Below are 24,969 nucleotides of genomic sequence, written 5' to 3' on the forward strand. Positions count from 1 at the left end.
TCACTTTCTCTTTTTCCCTCTGAATGAAAATGATTCAGGATGTTAGACATGCCATCAGATTTAGTGTTGTAAATTCAACAGTGGGCTCAGTCCACGTCTCCTCACTTCAGTCTGTTAAACTGCCACCTTCAGCCCAACCCACCGGTGAAAGTAGCTGCTCATAAGTGAAGCTGCTGACTTGGCTGACTCAGGATTGCTGCCAAAAGAGCAAGAAGCTTCTGCTGGTGGTAAGTCTTCTCAGCATTCATTCATTTAATGATGTTTACTCAATAGCAGGACAACATTAATCCGCCAGCTGCGTCTGTTTGGGCTAACTTTGCTCTCAGTCATGCTCTCACGTTTTTGTTTAAGCAAATCAAAAACAGGGCTTTCTTAATAGTGCCACGCTTCAGATTACTACAGATCTTATGAATGAAAAAAACCTTAGTAAGAAATATTCCAACATTTTAAGTATCGAGTCGCCGCAGTTATTGTTGTGAAGCTGTTTATCTGTCGTAGATTTAGTCGTGGTTTTAAATGGACTTTTTTCAAGTTAGTCGATCTTTCCAACTCATGTAGTTTATCTTTCGAGTTTTGTAGCATTTGGCTAAATAGTCCTACATTTATGTGTTGTGTTTCTAGGCACATTTTGGTAGAGGTTCGCCCCCCCACGTGTTTTCAAATGTGTATGCTATTTTATATCACTCAAAAGTCAGTGGTAAGGATGCAATTTTGAATATTTGGCCGTTGTCAAACCATTTATTAATTGTGGCTGACTAGATACTGGTCAGAAAACAGTGTAGGTTTGGAAAATGTGACTGAAATCATCCGAGCTGCAAACAATGAAATTCGTTTAACATCTGGCGCGTTTATGTCCGCACCTGTTCCATTGCTCCGAGTTCAGTGATGGCTTTATTTTGAAAAGATCCACCGGAAGTCGTGCTTTTTTTTCTGAGGCGATTGACACAGAAGTCAAGCATCTTTGGTATAACCTTTTTGCCAACAAAGATCTTGGATACTGTTAATTAAACCAGTTGTAGTTTAGTGAACCGGTAACGCTGATGGCTGTATAATGTCGTTTACTCTCACAGTTCACTCTGGGCAGTATTTGCCGCTGAAACCTGAGAGGTCGGTTTCTGTGTTTGAGGATCATGGTTTGTGTCGGTTTAACTTCAGTTAAACATTTGCATAAAGAGTCCCAGGACTTTCCACATCATGAAGAACAAAATCAGACAGGGGTATGTTTCGCAGTATGTTCTAAAATATTATGCAAAAACTTAAAACATGTATAGCCATGTCGATAATCAAATAATGTCGATTAATGATTTAGCTTAAAAAAAAAATCTGCATTATTATTATTATTATTATTATTATTATTATTATTATTATTATCATTACCAGCACAAGTCGAGATGGTACATCATGGTAAAAGTCGACACGTTGCTGTAACACATCAGCAGAGTGTCTGAAGCCGGGAGAATGATGTCATTGACCGATAGTAACCCCGATGATGGGTGCATCACCGCAGCCCGCAGCGTGCAGGGTTTGCGCATGCGCAACAGGGCTCCTCCGGTCTCAGTGTGTCATGTGACGCCGTGGTGTGGTAGCTCTGTCTCTCCATGCAATTGGCTGAGAGTGATCTTGCTATAGAGAAGAGGGAAGGCAAACAAATTGTGTGTTCTGATGTGAGCATCTACACACGTGAGTTAGTTTGACTTTCAAAAGAAGGCCACTTACTACTCCAGTAATCACAGTCATCAAGACACACATCATCTCCGCGGTGTGATTTCTCAAATAATATTTCCTTATTAAAACATGCTCAGTTGTTGGCGTGCAAAGCGTTTTTTTTTACTGTCATGATTCAGTAATTTCCTATGTGTTGGCAAAACTTATCTGTTAACATGTCTTGTTTTAGTCATCTTATGTAATTATTTTTCAGTGAGTAGCCCATGGCCAAAAAACAAACAAAACAACAACAACAAATAAATAAATCATTTAGTCATTTTACCACAATCTCACGTGTATAAATTTACCTTTTTATTCCAAACTCCTCAGCAAATTTGAGGTGCTTTTTACATGCTTTCGTTTTTGCTTTTGTACCTTGCTTTTTTACTTGTGGTATCTGGGGTGGGAAATTTGCATGTTTCCTGTTTCCCTCTCTTCAACTGTTGAACTGTCGATGGGGAAGTGTGGGGGGAAATTGTGAGGAAGTTACACGTCAGTTTAATCTACTGCGTTGCACTGGGATTAACTATTGCCGCCGGTGTTTAAAAGTTGAGGTGTCTTCATAGTTACTGGTTCCCATCTTGTGACTCACTCTCAGTTTTGCCGTCATGGCAAAAGGAAAGCTGCTTTCCTCCTCCCTTTTTTCATATGCTGCAGGTTCGAGGACCCCAATTAACAGCTGTCTGGTGCCCCTGCCTTCACAGAGCCACGTTAATAAGGGGTCAAAATAACGCTTTCTCCTCTCAGCCCATGTCAGTTTTCACCCCTTTGCTTCAGTTTCACTGTGACCCTGCACCAGGACATGCCTCAAAAGAACTAGAAGTACAGGAGTGGCTTGTCAAATAATTGGGCTGACTGTAAGGTACAACCACAAAGTTTTGAGCGGGAGTTCTTAAAGTAGGCTTTCAAGGTTGTTTTTTTTAAGTGAGTGATACTGTCACGACACGAACCCTGATGCAATTCAGTCTGTCAGTGAAGCCATAGACATAGAATAGCCTCCTGTCAGGTTGCTCAGTGAGAGAAAGCATTGATTTTAATTAAATAAATACATCAGTGATGCAGTGTTTAATCAGAGTTATGCTGAGATTTGACTCGAAGCTCCAGCACAGAGCAAAGAAGAGTACAGCTTTGACGAATTAGATAGATAGATAGATAGATAGATAGATAGATAGATAGATAGATAGATAGATAGATACTTTATTCATCCTGAAGGAAATTCACATTTTCCAGCAGTATCCACAGATTAAAAAATGACATCAGAGGACTAAATATACAATGTGCAAAAAACAGTGTGCATAGATGTATACAGTGTGCATACAAGTATACTGCTGTGTGTCATTTGAATTAGTGTTTTGCAGCAGATTAAAATTAAGGGAGATTCACTCATCTGCTATCTCGATTTATAGTTTTTGTCCGTAATGTAGGTCAAGAGGATATGGGTGTCTTCCTGCTCTGTGTCATTTGCATGACCTCAGCCACAGTGGAAAGTCATATAACCAAGCCAGCACAACTGCAATTGCTTTTGCAAACACGGCTTGTAAACCTATGCACACAACCCCCAGGTTTGTCCTGTAGTAACCCCGATCGGCATAGCTGCATCGTGTGACTGTGTGTGCGGAAGTGTGTGTGTATATATCTTTGCGAGGGGGATGGGTTTGGGTTTCATAGCATCATCTGTGGAGAAGAGTGTATGTGTGTGTCTTAAAGCCACTACCCCCACCTGCACTCATTTGGTTTGAGTGGCCTTATATGGAAGATGGGTCTTGTGGTGTGAGCAGTTTGAGCCAATCAGATGGCTTGGGGTTTGTAGCGGGGGAAGTGTGTCTGGAGGAAGCAGGCTGGCGTTCCTGGGTGGGGTTTCAGGAGGAGGGACCAGCCGAGCCGGCCGGGGTTTGAAATTGAATGATAGGCTACACAAGTTGTAGACATAGTAGGAGAGGCTGCGTCTAGAAGCTGAAACTGAATTCACAGAAAGGGGGATTTCAGAGAACCTGCTTTAAAAAAAAAAAAAAAAAAAAAAAAGCCTGGGCAAAATCTAGCTTTCAACAATGCAATGTAAGTATTTCAGCACAATTTAAATTTTTATTTCAATATAGCAGGATGAATCTTTTTCATGTTGAGCTTCCTCGTATATGCAGATCACTTCATTAAGGAAGCAGCTGTATTAGATGAATGATGATGATGATGATCTCTTTAGAAATATCAAATGCAGGTGTATTTTAAGTATAAAATTCTGTGATTGTTTTATTTTTTTTTCCTGTATGGTTCAGTTATTTCTCTTAGTTTATCCTGGTGTGATTTCCTTGGCTTTCCATTGGCTTTTCTTCACATTACTCTTAAGCGTGATAAAAATTTAGTTGATCTCTTCTTGTCATTATGACAAGGATGAACCCAACTCCCAGACATACAGAATCTCCAGATTTTAAAGGGAGGACTGGCTGGTGAAATACATCAGCCCATCATCCTCTCCCTGACATGTGGGAGTGCTGGTGTTTGACAACCAGGGTGGAATTCAACCACAAATATGTTTTTATATCTCAGACGGCAGGTGAAGGGATGCTGAAACCTTCTCAATTGGAGAGGCTGACAAAAATTTGTGAACAAAACAAGGGTAAAAATGTTAAGGGAGGAATTGTTGACTGCAGTGAGGATGCTGAACCTAAAGCCTTGAGGTAAACTGCACGAGGGCTGGTCACAGGCAGCAGCTGGCCCCCTCAGACAGAGAATGAATTGATAGGAATCCATTTAATTCCAGTTATTATGCTTAAAACCACACAAACAGGTTCAGGTGGTAACGTGGAGCTGATCGCAGTCTTGTATGCATACAGAAAGACAAGAAGAGAGAGAAACGTGTGTGGTGTGTGTGTGTGTGTGTGTGTTTTTGGAGTGGGGGGGGTGGGGGGTGCTGCTCCCTTTGACAAGAGATTAGCCTAACCGTAGTTTGGGGCGTGGTGGTATTGTGTTGGCTAAAGGAGGGAAGTCCCTTGTTTAATTTTAGACAGACACACAGTTTTTGGCAGGTGGTTTTGGTTGCTACAGTCGCCTAATTTCTTTAATAACGAGAAATCACCGGGAAACTTTTAGAAAACATACTTAAACGTACAAGATTTTAATATTCTGGTCTTTCCAACTGTTGAGTTTTCCTTTTCAAATGAACATAATCACTGAGCAGCTGTGTCTACACAAGACTGTGCCGTAAAGATCCTAATCCTCTCTTGATTGCACGGATGCAGCAGCCAGTTGGTATCGTGATGTCAGCTTGCGCAGTGCTAAATCCATCAGACAGCTCATCGTGGGCAGTTTTGTGCTGGCCCATGACGGGGAAACTCCAGGCAGGCAGGCAGGCAGGCAGGCAAAGAGGGATGCAAAACACCGTTCCCGTCTCTCTGGACAGGAAGAAATATTAATGAAGTGCTCCCAGGAGACACTGGTTTCGATCATTGACAAACATCCCTGTGGTTGGTATCAGTGTCATGGGATCAAACCAGTATCAGATGAAATGGGATTTGTCAGCACTGAAAAGCATGATATGGCACAACAGGCAGATTTTAATTTTAATGGCATGACTGTGTGCTTGACCTGGCATAAATTATTCATGTTTTCCACTTGAACCTATAGATTTTTAGATAAATGTTTCCCGTTGGAAATCTCCCCCAGTTTAACAACCAGCAACTCACCAAATGACTGATAACGTCAATGCGCTGACGAGATGTGTGATGCAGACGTGGTCGCAGGTTGTCACATCGGAGCTAAAATCAGAACCGCACAGCTCGAGCCTCATTGATCTAACCTTGGTGGGCTCATGTGACGTCGGCCCATCAGACCAAAACAGATTGAGAGTGCCCAGACAAAAAAGGGAGGAAGGATGGAGAGAAAAAGGAGCGGAGTGAAGAGTAAAGGTTGTTTCCAGCCAGTCCCAAATATAGCCTGTCTCTCATTACGCACATTGGAGCATCCAAGTGACGGAGGCTTGTCTTGTGATCAGTGTCAACCCCCTCGTCCCTGCACACCCCCGACAGCCCCACCCTCCAGCACCGCCCACACCTCGACCCCTAGGCTCGATGACCAAAACATATAACAATGAATGAGCACATTTAGCCTTTTAAAAGGGGGGAGGGGGTTTCTTATGTCTGCCCCATCCCTGCCCCAGTTCATCCCAGATCTGTCCCCACCTTCTCCTCTCCCCATCCCCTCAAGACCGCTCGTAATCCAGAATCAACCCACAGCTGTGTGCCTGTGTCCTTGAGGAATCTGCAGCTGCAGTGGGTGGAAGAGGGGAGAATGAAATGGCAGCCTTGTATGTGTGCATATGAGAAGCGGTGAGGTCATTTAGTGGCATCTGTCTTCTTGGCTAAGAGGGCATCAAGGGCTTTGCAGGAATCAGTGACAAACTGCAGACTTGTCAGGGTTAACTAGTTGCCTGCCTCTCCGGGGCCAGTACTGAGGTAGAGACAGCCTTTATGGTGGTCACAATTTATGTTCTCATGAAGCTTTGATTAGATTGCTCAAATGATCAGCATTTCAAGAATGCTGATGGTTTTTCCTCCTGCATTTTTTTTTTTTTTTTTTTTTTTTGTGGCGCTTGAACCCGCACTACTCTGTTCATTTTGGCTGATTATTTCATTTACCAGTTTTCCCACTTGCATATGCAGCTGAAGGTTTCAAACCCCTCAGATTGATGGAAAATATTCTTGTTAGTGCTCCCTTGTGGACCCTTGTGTTTTCTTTCCACTTGCCCCTACGCCATTGTCCTGAGTGGAGAGACATGATAGGCTACTGCTACAATAGCAGATGAGCACATTGGTATGTATTTTCAGCCCTCTTAGATAAACAGGCGAACAGCAGCCCAGGCCTGTGCATTTACTATAGAGGAGGGCAAACGGGGGGCGTGCTGGAGGCGTGCATTTCATGGTGATGGTTTATTGTTCTGAAGGGATCCATGCAGTTCCTGTGATAGAAGGTAGAAGAGGCTTATTATTTACGCCTGTCTTACTCTCTTTGAAATAAACCTCACTCTGGGCTGATCATCTTACACATAAAGATTTATTTAAGGTCTTGAAAAAGACTCTTTAGCGAGATGGTGTCATCTGTAGCAAGACCTGTCTCATCACAAGCTGTGGGCTTACTTGAATTGGGAAGTGCTCACACTGCTGCCATACTACCACATTTTTCTCAAAAGAGCTGCTCTGTGTTATAGAAGACAGCATCGGTTCACTGACTCAAATTTTGAAAGCTATGAAAAACAATGAGCAAGTGGTAGCTAAAACCCAACAAGTCTCCTGAGTGATCTCCTGCCAGGTGTGTGTGTGTGTGTGTGTGTGTGTTGCAGTCTTCCCCTTCACTTACAGTCATTCAGTGGTGGTTAGGCACTTATTTTGAATTTTGTGACAGTAAACTAGCTTTCAAAACAACAGCAGCTTTGTACGGATTGACTAAACTTGCACTCCAAGCAAAAAACAAGAACCAAACCAGCAACCATAATTATCTCCAATGACTGCAGTTAAAAACAAATCCAAGGAGAAAGACTGGCATGTGATGTTCAGTCTGTGCCCTTTGACTTGGAGCCAGCAACACTCTGGTGTGAGTCCTGTGGGTGCTTGGGAGCCATTGGCAGTCACATGTTGTTGTCAGTGTCAGTGTGTGGTCAGTAGGTGAGATGAGCAAGATGTGTGTGTTTTTTTTTTTTTTTGTTTTTTTTTTTTTTAAATGATCTTGTAGAACGCTGCCTGAATCATTCCCCGCATAATTATGTGTGTGTAGTACCCCTAGCCATCATCTGCAACTTTGCTGGGGATGATGGGGATGACTGTTGATGCTTAAAAGCAAAATATTTATGATAAACTCTCAGTAGTAATGTGGATATGATGACCAGGCAAGTAGAGGGAACTTAAAAAACAGCTTTAATAGTCTAACAAGTTCAGAAATTGCATCCCTTCACAGTAATGCAACCTTTAAACCCATGAAAAGACGACACTTACACCATAACACTATCCAAAGTCCCCAACAATATCGGTATGATATCAATATGTCATCCAGTCGTATCACCAAGTCAGATTCCATGCATAAGAAATGCATTTGGTAAATAAGATTTTGGCAGCTTTGATGATGAACTGTGCTGAAAATCTCTTTATCCTTCCTCAGTGACTGTGTGTGAGCCCGCCGACACACCTGCAGCCGTGGTGATGGAACCTCCCAGAGACGGTGGCTTCCTGCAGTCGTCCTGCGCTGCCGGGGACTGCGTGGCCTCCCTCGACGACGTCGCCGTGGATACCGCCAAGTATGTCCACACGCACCAACACACCACAAAACCTCTAGCTTATATCTGTTGCTGTTGGAGGATTTAGTATTGCTACATTGAGAACTGATGACCAGAGCATGTAGAAGTAGGCTGTTGGAGCAGTATTGTGCTTCACCGGAGTCTGAATGTGGGTTGATGGGAAGTGCAGTATGCAGATGGCAGCCAAATATCCCAGAGCACACACCGGACACTATAGTGATGTGACAAATCATGATATCAGAGTATTGGTAGTTGATACCAAGTGAAATTCCATGATTTCTCAATACCCGATTCAGTACCACGACAAAAACCTTCCATTCAGCACACACCTTTTTTTATTTAAAATCTTGGTTTAAACATTAGCCAGTTCAAAGAAACCATGCAAATTGTGGCATTGACTTGGCACTAAATTAAATATTGGTCGTGGCATCACTAGACACCACTATAATTTGCAGTAAATACTGTATGTCAGTGTCATTTTGTGTAAATATATGGTTCAGTTGCCAACAACATTCATAATAGTCTTTCTTACTCTGCTTCATCAGTTATGTTTTTTTTTTTATTATTATTATTATGAAATCTGACATAAAATATACACATTGGGGGGGAAGCGTGTGACAAAAGTACCTGTATGACCACAGGCTGTTTATTTTATTCCCCCAATGACTCAGTGCAAGAAAAAGTTGTTGCTCTGGGTTATTCCCTACTGTAGGCCAGGCAATATGCTTACTTGTGTGTGTGTGTGTGTGTGTGTGTTTGTGTGTGTGTGTGGTGACGTGGCTTTGCCCATTCTTCAGTGAGTCCTCAGAAGAAGAGTCAACCGGGGACAGGGAAGAGGACACTGGTGCACATGATGAAGTCACCAACGCCAAGACAGAGATTCCTAATGAACAGCTCCCAAATACACAGACAGGTGAGAGACGAATAAACACAGTCACACAAACACACACACTGATACGCAAACACAGGCACCTTGTTCAAATTTGACAGGGAAAATGGACATCAGGCTGCTGTTTGCACTTGCTTTGTCCCTCCCTAAACTCTAACATTACCAAGGCTGATGCAGAGAAAAATACCCCTATCAGAAAGTCATTGGTCATGGGCAGGCACTGATCTGAGATAAGACAAAAAGAGGAAGAAGCAAAACCCAACCTTTACTGCGTATTATATTCTCTTGTTGGATATCGACTCTGTGGCTCAACAGGTTTCTATTTGCTGAGGTCAGTGTTTGCTAATCGCTTTTTCCTTGTGGATTTTTTCCATGAAGAACTGGGACAAACGGAAGTGAGTGAACTGCACATTCTTTGGCAGGATGGCTTGACTTTCCTTTTCCTGCCCTCAGTCTGCCTTCGACTATGACATTCTTTCCTCTCTTAGTCACTGGTGCCGGGAACCTGGTTAGCGTTTTAAGACTAATTTTGCTACTTCCGCTTTGTTGGTTTCATGAATAGCCCTCCGTACATGATAATGAAAGGAGGATTGTGCTGACTGTAGGGTTATATGACCGCACCACTCTTTTCTTTGTCCTTATTTGACAGGCTTGACGGCGACACTGCGCTGTTTTCTCCGTATTTGACAGGTTTTTTAGTGTTAGATGTAAACATACCAGAGGAAAGGAGCTGTGCCCTTACCTAACACTTTCATAACTGATTCAAATAAAAGCTGTTATCCTCCGTGCTCCCCTTATCATAACTACACTTTGGCTGTACGGTGAACCGTGACATTTTGGTTGATGTTATAGTTACTCAATTTCCTTTCTTCAAGAGATTACATATATCTCTCGCCAAGGTCCAAGATTCGGCTCGCTCTGTGGCCTGTGGCTGCTGTAATACAGTGCCAGGGGAATGGCACCTCCAATACTTAAAAAAAAAAAAAAAAAATTATGTGCAGCTCACATAAAAATTAGAGTTAACAGAGGTTGCATTTGTAAATTTGGTTCTGCACATTTTCTTGCATTTTCTTGCATTTCATTGCATTTTGTGAATGTTTCTTTAAGCAAGATACAGCAAGACATCTGATGGAATAATGTGATCTGACTTGTACTGACAACAACTGTCTGTAAATACCAAGTTCTCGGGTTGCCATGCCGAGTATATCTGGTTTTAACTCACACATTCCCGCATATAGACTTGACTTCCTCTTCTCTAACCCAGTACGCTATGTCTCTGGGCCACCCTGACACACTTTTTTTTTCTGTTGCTGCTCCACCATTACTGGCAATCGCCTGTGAACATAAGCGCAAAATGAGCACATTTTTTCCCCATTGTTTTACTTGCAATAATTTGATAAAACAAACAGAAATCTAATAAATCTTATTCCCATTCTCTTCCAGTAAATGCCCGGCGCCCAGACTCTCTGTCAGTGCCTGCAGCCGGGGAGCCTGGCCTGTGGACGTCCCAGGGCAATGGGGAAGTGAAGCTGAGGATGGGGGAGTCAGGCCTGGCTGCCGAGACCCCTTTGACCATACATCAGATGTTCACCTCAGCTGTGGAGCGTTTCGGCGACTGCACCGCTTTGAGCTGGAAGGAGGGCGAGCAGCAGAAGATCCTTAACTACAGGGACTACTACCAGGCCTGCCGCACCGCAGCCAAGAGCTTCCTCAAGGTAATGTCAAGGCGGAGACAAAGAGATGCCAACAAAGGCTCTTTAAGAAGAAGGAGAGAGAAAAATGTTCACAATGCTGACTGCACAATTCTGTTTTTCTGTGTGAGAGATGATAGCATGCTCTTGTGACGCAGAATAAATAATAAAATATTCCAGTTTATCCAGTTTTTAAATCCATGCTTAGGAATGCCATTATATTACATACCCATCTCTGCGCTTGTTGTAGTCATTGTTGATTTCCTTGTCTGTGGTGCAAATGTCTCTACAGATATTCAACCTCAGCATCCTCAGCCAGAAAATACAACACAGACTGTGATTGTTGTGTAGCTTATATGAAAGTGATTTGTGCTGAATGTCTGAAATCCAAATGCAAATTTCAGATGCATCTCTGATTGATTGCATGGAATAACAAGAACGCAGCTTATCAGCTTATGTCGTCGGTGATAAAGTGGGTGATAAACCATCAGGAGTGGTTTAAAAAAAAAAAAAAAGTCCTTGACAGTTCTGGATTAGCCAAGTTTAAGATTGTAAAACCTTCTATCACCCGGCATAGCATTAGATAATCTCCTCGGGGCAACTTCACAACAACAAATCACCAAATCTACCTGTACAAAATGTGAAAAGTGACGAGTGTATGTACTCTTCACAGAGACATGCACCTGTTTCGTCATTCCCTCTGAGCGGCCACTCTCTAGTTTCAAAAGGTCAAAGATTTCCTCTTCGGTATAAACAGTCAAGTTCTGTTGTCATTTTTTTTTTCACCTCGTGCCAGTGGGTTTGATTTTTGGCAGGTCAGTCTCCGCGGCACACGACACAGTGCAGCAGTGTGAGACCGAAATGTCAGCCATGTAGGCGGGCCAGCCGGACAGCGGGGCAGCTCAGGGCAAGCCTCAGCTGTACATACAGGACAGGGCACGCGATTGTTTATTGTGAAACCCAACACACTGTTTGTCAGCATGGGGACTAGAAAGCCTGACTGATACTCAGTGGGGTGGGGTGGGGTGGGGGCATGTTTGAACAGACACACACACTTGACAAACTTTCTCACACGTCTGCCCGTACACAACCAAACTACCTTGAACCTGATGCCCTCACACACAGACTCTCAAACACACAGCGGCCCGGTAACCTTTCGCCCACTGTTGTTTCCGTCACTAAGCACATGATGCTTAGGTTCGTGGTGTCAGGTGGCGGCGGTGTCTTCATTTTCACACGCGCTCTCATTTAGGACATGCGCAGTTTTGGTCAGCGGCAGCATTCTATTTCCTTTCCAACCAGCACAAACCGCGGTTCAGATATCACACCTCATGCGGTTCCAACTGCAGTTATGAAAAGACTTCATGAGTTATTTAAAAAGCTCGGCTGTGTTTTAAACTTGGTCTAAGGCCTGTTTTGCTGAATATCTGTTGCCATAGTAACCGGCTGTGGAGGAAATGGGCTTCAAGCAAACCTGTGCTGTGATCTCTCTGTAGAGGCCTTTTCACCACTGAGACAAAGACTCCCAACTACAAAAATATGGAAATGTCTGGGTTTTGAAAAGAGGAATTAAATAAATAAATAAATAAATAAATAAATAAATGAGAGATGGTCCCATCTCCGGATGATCCATGCTTCAATCCCTGCAACAGCCAGTGCAATCAATGGCAATAAATGTGCTTGAGCAAGAGCTGCTAAAGAACATGAACTAAATGGAGGTAGAACACTGTTCCAGATATATTATATTACCAGTACATCCAAATATTATTTATCATATTGAACTACATAAGTCATTTATTTATCACTGGCCTGTCCCTGGTGTTTCCTTTCACCTTGTGCATGCTGGGAAAGGCTTTAGCCCCCTTGTGACCCTGATTGGAATAAATGACCACAGAAAATTAACAGATGTATGGACATTTGCTCCCTTTCTGCAGCTTGGTCTGGAGCGCTACCACGGCGTCGGCATCCTGGGCTTCAACTCCTCTGAGTGGTTCATCTCTGACATCGGTGCCATTTTGGCAGGGTGAGTGTCCGCTGGTGTCTGTTTATGATTTTGTTTGTGCAGCTTTCAGGGATGAGCAGAATGTCCGCCTGTCCGCTCCTAATTTTCCGGTTGCATGTGCGAACAAGTGTGCATGTCTTCCATAACGGGGTAGTGCAGTCCAAGACCTGAAATATGAGTAAGGCAGAACACTACGCTGGTCGACCAGAGCAATTGACAGACCAGTCTGTAACACATGACTTTGTGGTAGTTTTTATCAGAGGGGTTTTATAATATCATGAGTTTGAGTGGGCCCAGCATCAGTCAAACTTGTAGCATTATAAAACAGAATACTGAGAACATAATTGACTCCATTTTGGAGGCCAGTACTGTGGAACGAATTAAGAATTTCATCCACTAATTAGACAAGGCCGGCTTTGCCCCGTGATCCCACAACTGAGCTATGGCATCAAACATCTGTCATGTGGCATCAGTCGTAATCGCTTGCTTTTTCACACTGTGTGTCGAATTTGAGCTGTGCTGCAGTGGTTTTTTTTTACCCATTCACTCGCTGCTGGCAACAAGAATGAAACGAGTCAGCGCAGTATGAATGTCTTGTGAAAAGGCTGTGCTGCTGAGAGCACCCACAACACAACTGATATGTGAATTACTCCACAGGCTCCCACACCCACTCTCTGCTCGCTGCTGATGCATTACAATAGGAATGTATTGAAACCACTTTTTCTGCCATGCCGTCAAACCCGTCCTGATGAGAGAAACTGTCGTAGATTTCTTTGATCAGCATAACACAAGAGTCAAGTCAAGCAGGACATTTTGCAGGAGCAAAAGAACAATTGAATCGAGTGTTGTGTCTGCCATGTGGCGTTTTGCCAGTTTGTACACTAGAAGTCATACTTGATTGCTGTAGTTTGTTGTAACTCCGAACTACCATTGTGAGGGAATTCCTACACACTCTTCACTTCTCTCTTCCAAAACATCTGCTATACATGTGGTGAAAGCATCCCCTTAGCTAGTTGTTGCTGAAACTGTAGTGAAATTAAAGTGTAGATACAGACAGTTCAGACAAGAAGGTCTGACCAGCATTCAGAGCAGGTATGTTGTGGGTGGATGCGGAATGCCAAGTCTCACTATTGTTGGAGGTTTAGTGGATGAGTTTCAATTAAATATCTCTAATGGGAGGTTCCCACTTGCTCGTTTCATTGACGTACAGCCTGCTGTCAACCACCTTTCTTCTTCAGGATTCACAGCATGTTTTTTCATAGGAACTCTCCCAAAACAGCACAATAAATAGTTGCATCAGTACCGGTAACATTCAAGAAAAACTGCTGCAGGATGATGGTGATTGAACACTGTCCCCTCGGTCTGACTTCCTCCTGTCTGTTGCAGTGGTTTTGCAGTGGGCATCTACACCACCAACTCTCCCGAGGCATGCCAGTATGTAGCAGAGAACTGCAAGGCCAACGTTCTTGTTGTCGAGAACCACAAACAGCTGCAGAAGATTCTCCAGGTGAGCTCAGAATGGTTGCTTTGAAATTCAATTGGTTCAACGCTGTTGTTCTTGCTCAGAAAAATGGAAAATGGCAGGTGTCACCATCCTGATCCAAGCATTCATGCAAGCATTTTTATACATTCTATTGTGTTTTTTTGGCATTCTTGGTGCCCATTGCATTTATGACTGCCCTGAAAGAGGGAGCTGCTCTCTAAGGTTTCTCCCTTTTTTTTCCTGTCCATAATAAGTTTTTCATGTTTTTCTTCCCTGTTGTCATTGAGGATCTAAGGTTTTGCTTTTGTTGTTTCATTTATTGCTTCTAAGTGTGAAAATGAGAAGCTTTATTAGATTATCCTTGATAAAGAGCCATACATGGCTATAGAACAGGTGGAGAAACTCAGATGTCAAGTTCATGTTCTAGATTGTAAGCAATACTTCCAACATTACACCATTAGTCCTATTTTTTGGGGGGGTCATAAAACATCTCAGCTGCATTGGTACTGAACCATAGAAATCACCAGGGTGACAGTTGACTTTTGGACTTTCATAGGCTTAATTGTGCAGTGTCTATGTAATAATCATAAAATGCAATGTGTGTTTGTTGACAATTTTCCACAGATTCAAGACCAGCTGCCACACTTGAAAGCCATTGTCCAGTACAAAGATGCGCTAAAAGAAAAGAGGCCAAATGTTTACACAGTAAGGACACACACTGCTTTGCACAGAAACACATTACATAAATGAGAAGGCTTTTTTTGTTTCTAGGTTACATCTTGAGTTATTGAGCACAGATTAGTTGTGGTTTCTTAGACTAGTCTTAGGACTAAATTAGTCCAGACTATTTCAGTTTAGCCACTTCCATCAGGATGAAGCAGTAGATGTGCATGACTTTTTTTGTCCAGACCTGCAGTGTTCAGTATCCTTCATTATGACACTTTTGTATTGTATTCTTGATTCCTAAACGAATATTGTACCTCCAGTGTTGGTTAGGTAAAGAGTCACTCAGTCAAGAGTTTACTTTCTTCTCATATTATTTTCTTTTGTGTACCACAGTGGGAAGAGTTCATGGAGCTTGGACGTGACGAGCCGGACGCTCCTCTCGATGAGATCATTGCCAGCCAGAAGCCCAACCAGTGCTGCACGCTCATCTACACCTCAGGAACCACAGGCCAGCCCAAAGGAGTCATGCTCAGCCATGACAATGTAAGTTACCTGAGCCAAGTGTGTCTACCTTTGAGAAGACCGCACTGTCTGATTTCCAGCACTGTGAGGAGGGTGCATTTTAACTGAGAGCTTGCACTGCGGGAAAGGTGCAGATGCAGTTGATTGATATGGACGATGCAGCGAGGCAGACTGCAGCACCGATCAACATATTTACACAAGTGGTTTCTAAGAGGTTTCTTGAGACATGAATCAGCAAAATACCTCAAGCAAGTAATATGACCGTAACTCTAATATGCTGCCGATTTTTAGTTCCTTGTGAAGCCAAAGCATTTAACAGGCTTATAATTTAGCTTTAATCCTTTTTAAACAGCAGGCCGGGTAATGTGCTACACCCATGGGTCTGACCAAAATAAAAGAGACTTTTTGTTTGATACTTGATTTTATAACTTATCAAACAACACTTTGATAAGTTATAAAATTATGAAACACCTTTGATTGAGAGCCCCGTCTAATAATACAGTGGTCATATACGGCATTCCAGTGGTCACTATAAAAAAATAACTTTTCATTATATGTGACATTAAGTGTGTGGGGAATTTTTTTCCTTTTTGTTCCTCTGCAGGTTTACATTCAAATATGAAAAACAGAGCCTTAACCTCTGTCCTCTTTCCCTCCCTGCAGCTGACATGGACAGCTTTCGCCATCAGCCGCCATGTGCGCCTGACAGAGGCCACGCAGGCTCAGGAGTGTGTGGTCAGCTACCTGCCGCTCAGCCACATTGCGGCTCAGATGGTGGACATCTGGGTCACCATGAAGGTCGGAGGGGCCACCTACTTCGCCCAACCAGACGCCCTCAAGGTGAGGCGTGGTGTTTGTCTGTGTGTGTAGAATATACAAACATGAACACCACTAACTTGTAGTCCATTTTTTAGTCCAGAGCCCTGAAGTAAGTTCTAATTTTTTTTTTAAAAAAAGTTTGTCATAAATGGAAGAAGCAGTTTGTACAGTGTCCATGCATACTGGTGTCTGCACTGTAGGAGAGACTAGAGCACATCATCAGCTCTCACTAAAGTGCAACACATAAAACCACCCACCCGTCAAGTGATTTCTCTGCAACATGTCCTTTACTAGGAATGTCCAAGTGCTTTCCTGTGGTTCAAAATGTGACTGACATGCTGAGTTATCCCTCAGCGGCCATTTGATCACAGGCTATGTTATCATCTGGATCATCATCATCATCCTTTTCACCCACTGACTATCACAAATTGCGTGAAATCTAATTAGGAGACAGATTGAGAAAAGCCTCTTTATAACAAGTGATGTGGATAACCTGAGGGGGACACGTGGATGTTTTACAGGAATAAAAGAAGGCTATAAAAGAAGGGTATGTGTTGGGTCTTAACAGTAGTCTCTTTATGAAGCAAGGATTTTCCAAGTTTCACTCTGAGTCGTTGTGTCACGTTGCAGCTGCAAATGTTCATGGCCCTACCAGTTATCCACACACACACGTGCATGCACACATGTTCATCCGTTTTATGTGTGTGCGGTGTTTATTTTAAAAACAAAGGCTGCTGGTATTTATAGTCCTCTGTCTGTTTTGTCGTCTCAGGGCTCTCTGGTAAACACCTTGAAGGAGGTGCGTCCCACGGCCTTCATGGGCGTGCCGCGAGTCTGGGAGAAGATGCAGGAGAAAATGAAGTCTGTCAGCGCCAAGTCCTCCACTGTGCGTAGGAAAGTTGCCGCATGGGCCAAAGATGTTGGACTGCAGACTAATCTCACCAAAATGAGCCAGTATGTGCAAGTTTTTTTTTTATGGTTAATTTCTTTAGTGGTGACTATTCCTGTTTGATGATTTGGTTATACATCCCCTCCAGACCAAATCACACTTAGCGTTGCTTACCTAACTTTTTATTCAGTTTAACAAAAGCGTCTGAAGCATACAGATGTTTACAGCTGTCTCTCCCAACTCGTATTTCTTCTGATTGTACTTCACTCTTACATGTTGACATTGTTTTCCTCGTCGCTGCTGGAGACGTTAGGAGAAATCACCTCGCCCTGCACGATGTCTAACTCCCTTTTCTCACATCTCAGAAACGGAGCAGTCGGGCGCACACCTCTGAACTATCGCGTGGCCAAGAAGCTGGTGTTCAAAAAGGTGCGCAAAGCCCTGGGCCTGGACCGTTGCAACAAGTGCTACACAGGCGCCGCCCCCATCACCAAAGACACCCTGGAGTTCTTCCTCAGCCTGGACATTCCTGTGTACGAGCTGTACGGCATGAGCGAGAGCACCGGACCTCACACCATCTCCCTGCCCGACGCCTTCAGGCTCACCAGGTACCTGCTTTCCTCCCATCCGTACACTGACAGCCATTGACAGGCTTATGCAATAATCAATACTCCAATACACTCCCTCTGAATAATAACAAAAATCTCCCTGCAGCTGTGGGAAGGAGATTCCAGGGTGCAAGACGAAGCTGCACAACCCAGACGAGGAGGGCAACGGAGAGATCTGTTTCTGGGGTCGTCACGTCTTCATGGGTTATCTCAACATGGCCGACAAGACAGAGGAGGCTCTGGACTCCGACGGCTGGCTGCACTCCGGTGACTTGGGAAAACACGACCAGAATGGATTCCTCTTCATCACCGGTCGAATCAAAGGTAAGCGGCTCAACGTGCAAGCAGTGGGAGTGACAGTAATTTTTCATCTTGAATTGCTGTTTACAACTAGTGCTCTGCTGAAGTGTCCTGAAGCAAAACACTGCTGCTCCGGTTTCTCCGACTCAGTTACTTAACCCGTGCATGTGTTTGTGTGTGATTGCAGAGCTAATCATCACAGCAGGAGGAGAGAACATACCTCCTGTGCCCATCGAGGATGCTGTGAAGGAAGCCGTGCCGCTCATCAGCAACGCCATGCTGATCGGAGACAAGAGGAAGTTCCTGTCCATGCTGCTCACCATTAAGGTAAGCCTTTGTCACAGTAAATCTTAATAATAGGTAAGAAAGAGGACCCCATCATCTGCCCTGCTGAAGTGTCCTAGAGCAAAGACACTGACTCCCTAACAGCTTCATGGGTGCAGCTAGGGAGTAAAATTGAAATAAAGAACATTTCGCCATCAGTCAGTTCAGTTTTTTCTTTAATAAAACGATCACTGCAGCTCTCTGAAAGCAAGAATGAATATTATTGTATATACAAAGTTAAAAAAGTCAGAAGGGTTGACAGAAACATGAAAATATAATATGTTTGAGGCAGATAACCTAACGCAGAAGATGTTCACTTCTTTTTGCCAATACTGATGCATGGCAGCACATCATCAGGGGTTAAGGCAATAGAAGAGAGAAAACGCATGAACTGCGTTACTAAATGGATCTAAAAGAAAAAATAGAAGGCCATAGAAAAAGAAATGATTTGGGTTGTTGCCTGATCTGCTCTGTAGCTGACCCTGACCTCTGACCTTCCTGTCGAGTGGGCAAGAGAAAAGAGAATCTTTTTACTTGGTTCACTGAGATATAAAAGATAAAGTTTAAATTTGAGCAGCAGAACAGAATTAAAAATCCTGGTCTACTGGAGTGTGTATCCTGTATGTATTTATCTCATTTATCTGCCCCCCGGGTCTAAATGAGTTTGCATGCGTAGAAAAATCCTCTGCCGCATGCTTGTGGCAGACCTCACACCTCAGTAAAGTCTGCTCTATTCATGGGTAAAGAGCCAGCAAGAAAACCAGGGAGGATGCTGTGGATAAGATAAGAGCAGGAGGATGCAACAGGTTGTTATCATGCAGTGGACAATATCAGAGACGTGACTAAGAGATTAGCGATACTGTATCTGATCCATGCATTTTATACACACAACTCTGGGTGTTGTAACTTCTTTCTGTAATTACATAACAAGCAATAAAGATAAAATGTTAACAAGTCTTAACTGATCGCATGGCATCAGCTGATGGCAAAATGAGATAGTTATCATAAGAGGAAAGATGAGCGCTTTAAACTCATACAGTTTCTTGTCAGAGATTGCCACCTGGTGGATTGTTTGGTAAACTGCAGCACAGGGAACATAAACTCCACTTCAAACTTTTGGAAGTAGTAAAGCCCAAACAGATATTGCACAGACAAGGAAATAATAATGGCATTTTGGTAAATGAAAAATAATTGTGTTGAGTGTTGTTTAAATTTTGTTTTCTTTTTCTCCAGAGCCAGGTGAACGGGGAGACGGGCACCCCGGAGGATGAGCTCACGCCCGAGGCCGTGGAGCTGTGCAAGAAGCTGGGCAGCAGTGCCACACGCGTCTCTGAGATCTGCGGCGGCCGAGACCGTGCGATCCACGCCGCCATTCAGGAGGGCATCAACCGTGTCAACGAGAAGGCCACGTCCAACGCCCAGCGCATCCAGAAGTGGGTGGTTCTAGACCAGGACTTCTCCATCACGGGAGGAGAGCTGGGTAAGTAGGATGGGAACACTGGGCGTGGTGCGTAGGAGATTACAGAGAAACATTTAAACCTGAGTAAATCACCAGAGAAGTTATGGAAAAGAGTGTAGCCTGAAAGCATCTAACCAGCTCCCAGCCATTCTCATGCTAATATACTGTTAAACTTCAGCTGAAAATCTATGGAGGAATTGTTGAGTTATTGTTATTATTATTGTTATTGTTCATTGCAACATTGAAGCATTACTGTTGAGTTAGTTGAAAGTGAGAGTACACCCAATTAATGATATTAAGTGTACAGCGCTAATTTTATCAGTTTTACTAAAAAATGTAAGATAGGATAACTTGATGACCCTGGAATAAGACAATAAAAGCCAAACAAGGGTATGATTTTTTTTTTTTTTTTTTTAATGGTAAAGGTATGGGTCGTTGTGATTTTAATATGGGTTGGAGAGCTGGGCTTGTTAGAGACTCTGTTACAGTGGAAGTGAAGTGCGATAAAAGCTAGTAGGAATATAGAAAAAACACTTTTACTTACTTATTCCCAAGAGAGTCTGTGTTAAGTAGCAAATAGAAAGAGGTGAATGACAATGAGGTCTGGGAAAGTGTGAAGTTTTCAAATGGAGAAAAGGGACAGGAACAACTTTAGCTAGACCAGGAGAAGAGGACACCAAATCATTATATTGTCATATTATCATCATATCATCATTTATATTATATTTCTTACGGAATGGGGAATCAACGCTGTCTAACTATTAACACTGTCCTGTGGTTTCCATACTCATGCCCGTGCTGTAGTTTGCAATGTTGGCCCATCGTAAAGTGGACTGGTTCTGTGAAACTTGCATATATCAAATGTAAATGTACACGTGTGTGACACAAAGAATGGGAATAATTGGGATTAGATGGCTTTTATATAACCATGAGTGTCAGAATTAGTATAAAAACACTAAATGGTTGTGTGTCCGTCCGCAGGTCCTACCATGAAGCTGAAGAGGCCGGTGGTCATGAAGATGTACAAAGAGCAGATTGAGAACTTCTATAAGGAAGTGGCGACTCCCAGCACCCCCGACAACCCCCTGCCTCCAAAATAGAGCTGCATGGGACAGTTAAGTCCCCTCCGCCCGCACAGGGGATCAGAGAGCCGCCAGGGAAGACCTGATGCTGACAGGACTCTATTTCTGATATGCACGCATATGCATACACAATACACACACACACACACACATACATTTTCCACTGATACACTCCACCTCATGCAGCCAGCTGCACTCTGTTCGCATTTCTCTTCTGTAAAAAATGTTTTGTTAATTTTTTTTTTTTTTTTTTTTTTTTTGGTTGTTGGGTTCTGTTTACATTTGTGGGTGTTGTACAAAAAGAAAGCAAAGGAAAATCCACAAGAAGCCATTGTAAAATAGCTTTATAAATTTTGAAGAGGGTGATTGCAACTATTTATTTGTGTTACTGTAATGAAGCATAATATCCAATATATGAAGGAGCCACAGGTGTATGAAGTCATTGTTTATTGTACTGTAATACTTGAGAGACAAAGAGACAGAATCCAAAAAACACAAGTGTACAGGACAAGGTAGAATTTAGGACTAAGGAACTAGTTGCTATTTATTTATTGGTTTCAGTTTGCCAAAGTCAACATTTTACTTGGGCCAGATGAGCTTCAGATGTGAAGAAATGAAATAGTTCTGAAATCACTATGGCAGTTAGGGATCACATCTGATATTTACTGGCCTCATCAATATTGTTTATTATCGTCATTATTATCATTATTATTATTGTTATATTTTTTTAAAGTCATTTATGTTGTTGGTCTGTCCAAAACACTCTGTGAAGCTGTTCTGCAGTGACTCTGTAAGTAGTGACCAAGCTAAATGCAATTGTAAAGATAAATTGAAATCTGGGCTAAAACCACACTCTCTCTCAGTTGAGTCCAAAATTTGTTTGTTTGTTAAACTGAAACAGTGACATTTAAGCCATTTGCATACATATAAATGCACACACACACACCATAAGTCCTGTTTGTATTCAGATTTTGTTTGTGTTGACATACGGCCTACACACTTGCCTGGTCCTATTTGAAATGTTTTCTAACGATTCTATGTGTATAATTGCTGTGATCTTGTGAAATACTGTAAATATGTTTCTGCTTCATTTCTCTTGTATTCATTTTTTTTTTATTATTGGTTGAGTGATCATCATATGGGTCTGAAATGATCATCAGTCCAGAGTTGTTATGCGTCATTTTTGCATGCATAGATGGGAGAAAGCATAACTAGAATGGGACGTGTACATAAAGTAGATCTTAGATTATATTGCAAACATATCAGGTGTGTTATAATGGTCCTTATTGCTGCTTTTTCCGCACCTATGCATCAGACACAACTTTTAAAATGCTCAAAATTTCGGTACTATGACCAAACGTCATGTGCCTCATGGACGACATTTCACGCATATTCACATTCTGAAATAAAATACCTTGAAGGAAAAGGTGAACATGTAACCTGTTATTGCAATCCAAAGAGCTGATGTGTATAAATGTAGCAGCAGTGATTGTACATATGCCTAGTTTATGTGTTTGTATCTTCATAGTGCAAAATGAAGGCGGGTATGGTAAACCAGCTGAAGTTCAGCATAAACACTACAAAGCCAGTGAGGCAGATCATGTAATTTAGGACTTGTGTGTGTATATATAAATAAATGGGGAAATGACGGTGAGACTTCACAGTATGTCTGGGGTAGACAAGCTCTTTGCTGTCTTGTTGCTAAATATTTTCTCCAACTATTTGACTTCCCTCTCTTATAGACAGTCAGCACTGTGACAAAATTACTTTTATAACAGCTAAATAACTTTTAATGTTTTTTTATAATATGGAGAAAGCCTCATAAAACCATAATATCAAGATATCCTTTGTTCAATACTTCAATTACAACATTTCGCAACTTTACTAAGAGGGGAGCCATTCAGATCAAGTTAATCGTAATTCTTCAGAAGCGCCAACCTTCAACAAACGAGTGGGAGCTCACTACACCGTAGAGACAGAGTACTGGTTTTACCTGACCCTAATATGACAAGCTTTTGTTGTGTAGCCTATCAGGGTGGAGAGATGGAAATATGCATGCCACTGCTCGTGGAAAGGCTGGCAGACCTGTTTCTGCCCAGAGTCTGCAGAAATCTGAAGCTTCTCTGTGTGTGTGTGTGTGTGTGTCTGTGTGTAATAAAAGTTCAATACTCTTATATGTCAAGTTCGTCTGTCTCATTGGATTCCCTAGACTCATACAGGGATAAATATTTAGTGCAGTGCATCCTCATATCAAGGTTAACACAGGTTAACATTATTAAGCTGGTATTTTAAATAAACTGATATTTTACTTAAGTAGAAGTTCTGCTGTAAAAATCTACTGCAGTAAAAGTAAAAAGTAGCTCATTTAGAATGTAAAGTTACTGAGTTTTCAAAACAGTAATTTTGTTAAGTGGGATCTTTTCCACGCAGTTATAAGAGGTTCAAACGTGCTTTTAATTAAAGGTGCACTGGACAAAATTGCTGAGGATTGATTGAAGTGAGGACCCTGTATGTAGATTTCTGTGCGCTATTCCACATTTTTCTCAGTTGAGTCTACATGGTCTGCTTTTCCATCAACCATCTCTGGTTTTTCATGGTGCACCTTTTACTGGAAATTTGGAAATGACAACAAGTAGAAGCAGATACCTCTTCTCATGCTTGCTGACTGAGCGTTCATTGTGAAAGGTTCCACAATCTGTCAGTGATCATTTGTCCTCTGTATTGGATATGATTTAAAATGTAGTGACATACAATATTCAAGCAACAATCTATGTCTATCTATAAAATCTATAAAATTACTCACTTTAACATGAGTAAATGTAATTAGTTGCTTCCATCTGTGTGTAAAACAATATTTACCGGTTTATATACCGTCTAAAGTCCATGCAGCTTGAACAATCCTGCTGATAGCATTGATATTCAAAATGGTGTCATAAAACAGAGCTGGTCACCTAGAATAACACATTTAGTCAGAGATGTTGTCATGCAGCAGAGCTCTGAGGATCCCAGCAATGTTTTCTCGCCACAGAGCTAAACATGAAGTGTCACAGCACACTATTTATTTTGCCTGTTTATTGGCCATTGCCAGTAAACATCCGTACTAATAGTGACATTTCATCAATAGATTGTCCATGCATCATGGCTATTATCGCCTGGCCCACTGCTTGTCCTTTTAACCCCGCAGACGGCAGGACATCAGTGACCCTGATATGAACCTCACATGAACCCTCCACGTTGGGTCAGTCGCAGGTCAAAGAAGGGACACGTGGGGACGACAGTACTCAATGACTTTATTAATAATATGATTGCAAAATAAAAAATAACATTAAAATAACATTTTTTGTCCTTGTTAACAACTTGCATCGTATGGCCACATGGTGGCATTGTAATGCCAAGCTTTTAAAAATACCAAATCGCATTGTTCTTCTGCCATCCAGTTCATTTGTTCGGCCCAATATGGTAGCATCGACCACATAGATGAAACACGTTTTGGACTCCCCCTCCCCTTCCAGTCCCAAACCCAACTCCAAACCTCTCCTCCACTTAAAAAAAAAAAAAAAAAAAAAAAAAAAAAAATCAAACCTTGATAAATACAGGCAACCCTGTCCCCTGTCACAGACACATTTTGACAACCACTGACACAGGAAACGTCCCATCTGCACATGCCCCCCCACCCCACCCCCCATCCCCATATTCCTCACAGCATTCGGAGAGGAAACACTTACTTGTAACCATTTGCTGCTTATTTAGCTTTTTTCTCATCCACTTTAAAGATCCACACAGCAGATATTCTACCTTTGCTTTATTATACACATATATATACTATATATATAATATAGTCTGAGTTGAAATGCTCCCCTCCCACAGCCCTGGTATTGTTTCCTATGGTGTGTTTCCTACGGTGTTGTTCAGGATCAAAGGATCATAACACGAGAAAGCTGAGTGAAGATGACAGTTTTGTGTCGGGGCTGTGTAACAACAGAGTACAGACGAATATAATGCTGAATGCCGAATACTTTGAGTAGAAAAGAAACACTCAAATCATATCTGGACATACACGGAAAATATACTCAAATTTCTTTTTTTTTTTAGTCAAACAAGTTTTCAGTTCCCTGAACCAAAGTGTGGATTACAACGTCCTCATGCTGGTCCAGTTATTCCTACTGAAAGCAGAGGATGAGGATGATATCAACATGTTTAGCTCATCCAGCAAACACGCCGACACCTGTTCCTTGGTGCTCAGCTGTCATCAGG

The 24,969-nt window shown here is 42.3% G+C and overlaps 2 protein-coding genes across 6 annotated transcripts in view; one reads left to right on the plus strand and one right to left on the minus strand.

The window, feature by feature from the left end:
* Window positions 1-94: 94 nt before the first annotated feature.
* Window positions 95-22,364, plus strand: acsbg2 (acyl-CoA synthetase bubblegum family member 2). Of its 2 annotated transcripts, none has more exons than XM_030049070.1 (15): window positions 95-227; window positions 7,846-7,981; window positions 8,779-8,894; window positions 10,314-10,585; window positions 12,496-12,584; window positions 13,950-14,070; window positions 14,671-14,751; window positions 15,106-15,255; window positions 15,898-16,074; window positions 16,826-17,007; window positions 17,308-17,550; window positions 17,657-17,874; window positions 18,038-18,177; window positions 19,408-19,654; window positions 20,615-22,364. In XM_030049070.1, exons 2-15 carry the CDS (start codon window positions 7,887-7,889, stop codon window positions 20,731-20,733), a joined length of 2,250 nt encoding a protein of 749 aa, XP_029904930.1. In that variant the 5' UTR covers window positions 95-227; window positions 7,846-7,886; the 3' UTR covers window positions 20,734-22,364. The 2 variants fall into 2 exon arrangements, with proteins under 2 accessions (XP_029904930.1, XP_029904929.1); XM_030049069.1 differs by lacking the exon at window positions 95-227 and adding an exon at window positions 3,623-3,759.
* A 1,622-nt stretch (window positions 22,365-23,986) lies between these two features.
* mllt1a (MLLT1 super elongation complex subunit a) overlaps window positions 23,987-24,969 on the minus strand; it is a 19,659-nt gene continuing 18,676 nt past the window's right edge. For all 4 annotated transcript variants that reach the window (XM_030049092.1, XM_030049090.1, XM_030049091.1 and 1 more), the window contains exon 12: window positions 23,987-24,969. This exon is cut by the window's right edge and continues 3,391 nt beyond it. The gene's annotated coding sequence lies outside the window, so the exon portion shown is untranslated.

This window comes from Myripristis murdjan, chromosome 4, assembly GCF_902150065.1.
Source record: "Myripristis murdjan chromosome 4, fMyrMur1.1, whole genome shotgun sequence".
Taxonomy (NCBI): Eukaryota; Metazoa; Chordata; class Actinopteri; order Holocentriformes; family Holocentridae; genus Myripristis; species Myripristis murdjan.

What these genes read in the sequence shown, in the direction of transcription:
- acsbg2 (XM_030049069.1), top strand. An exon ending in CCCAACCAGACGCCCTCAAG is followed by an intron (nt 16,075 to 16,825) that starts GTGAGGCGTGGT and finishes TTGTCGTCTCAG; the next exon opens with GGCTCTCTGGTAAACACCTT. An exon ending in CCATGCTGCTCACCATTAAG is followed by an intron (nt 18,178 to 19,407) that starts GTAAGCCTTTGT and finishes CTTTTTCTCCAG; the next exon opens with AGCCAGGTGAACGGGGAGAC.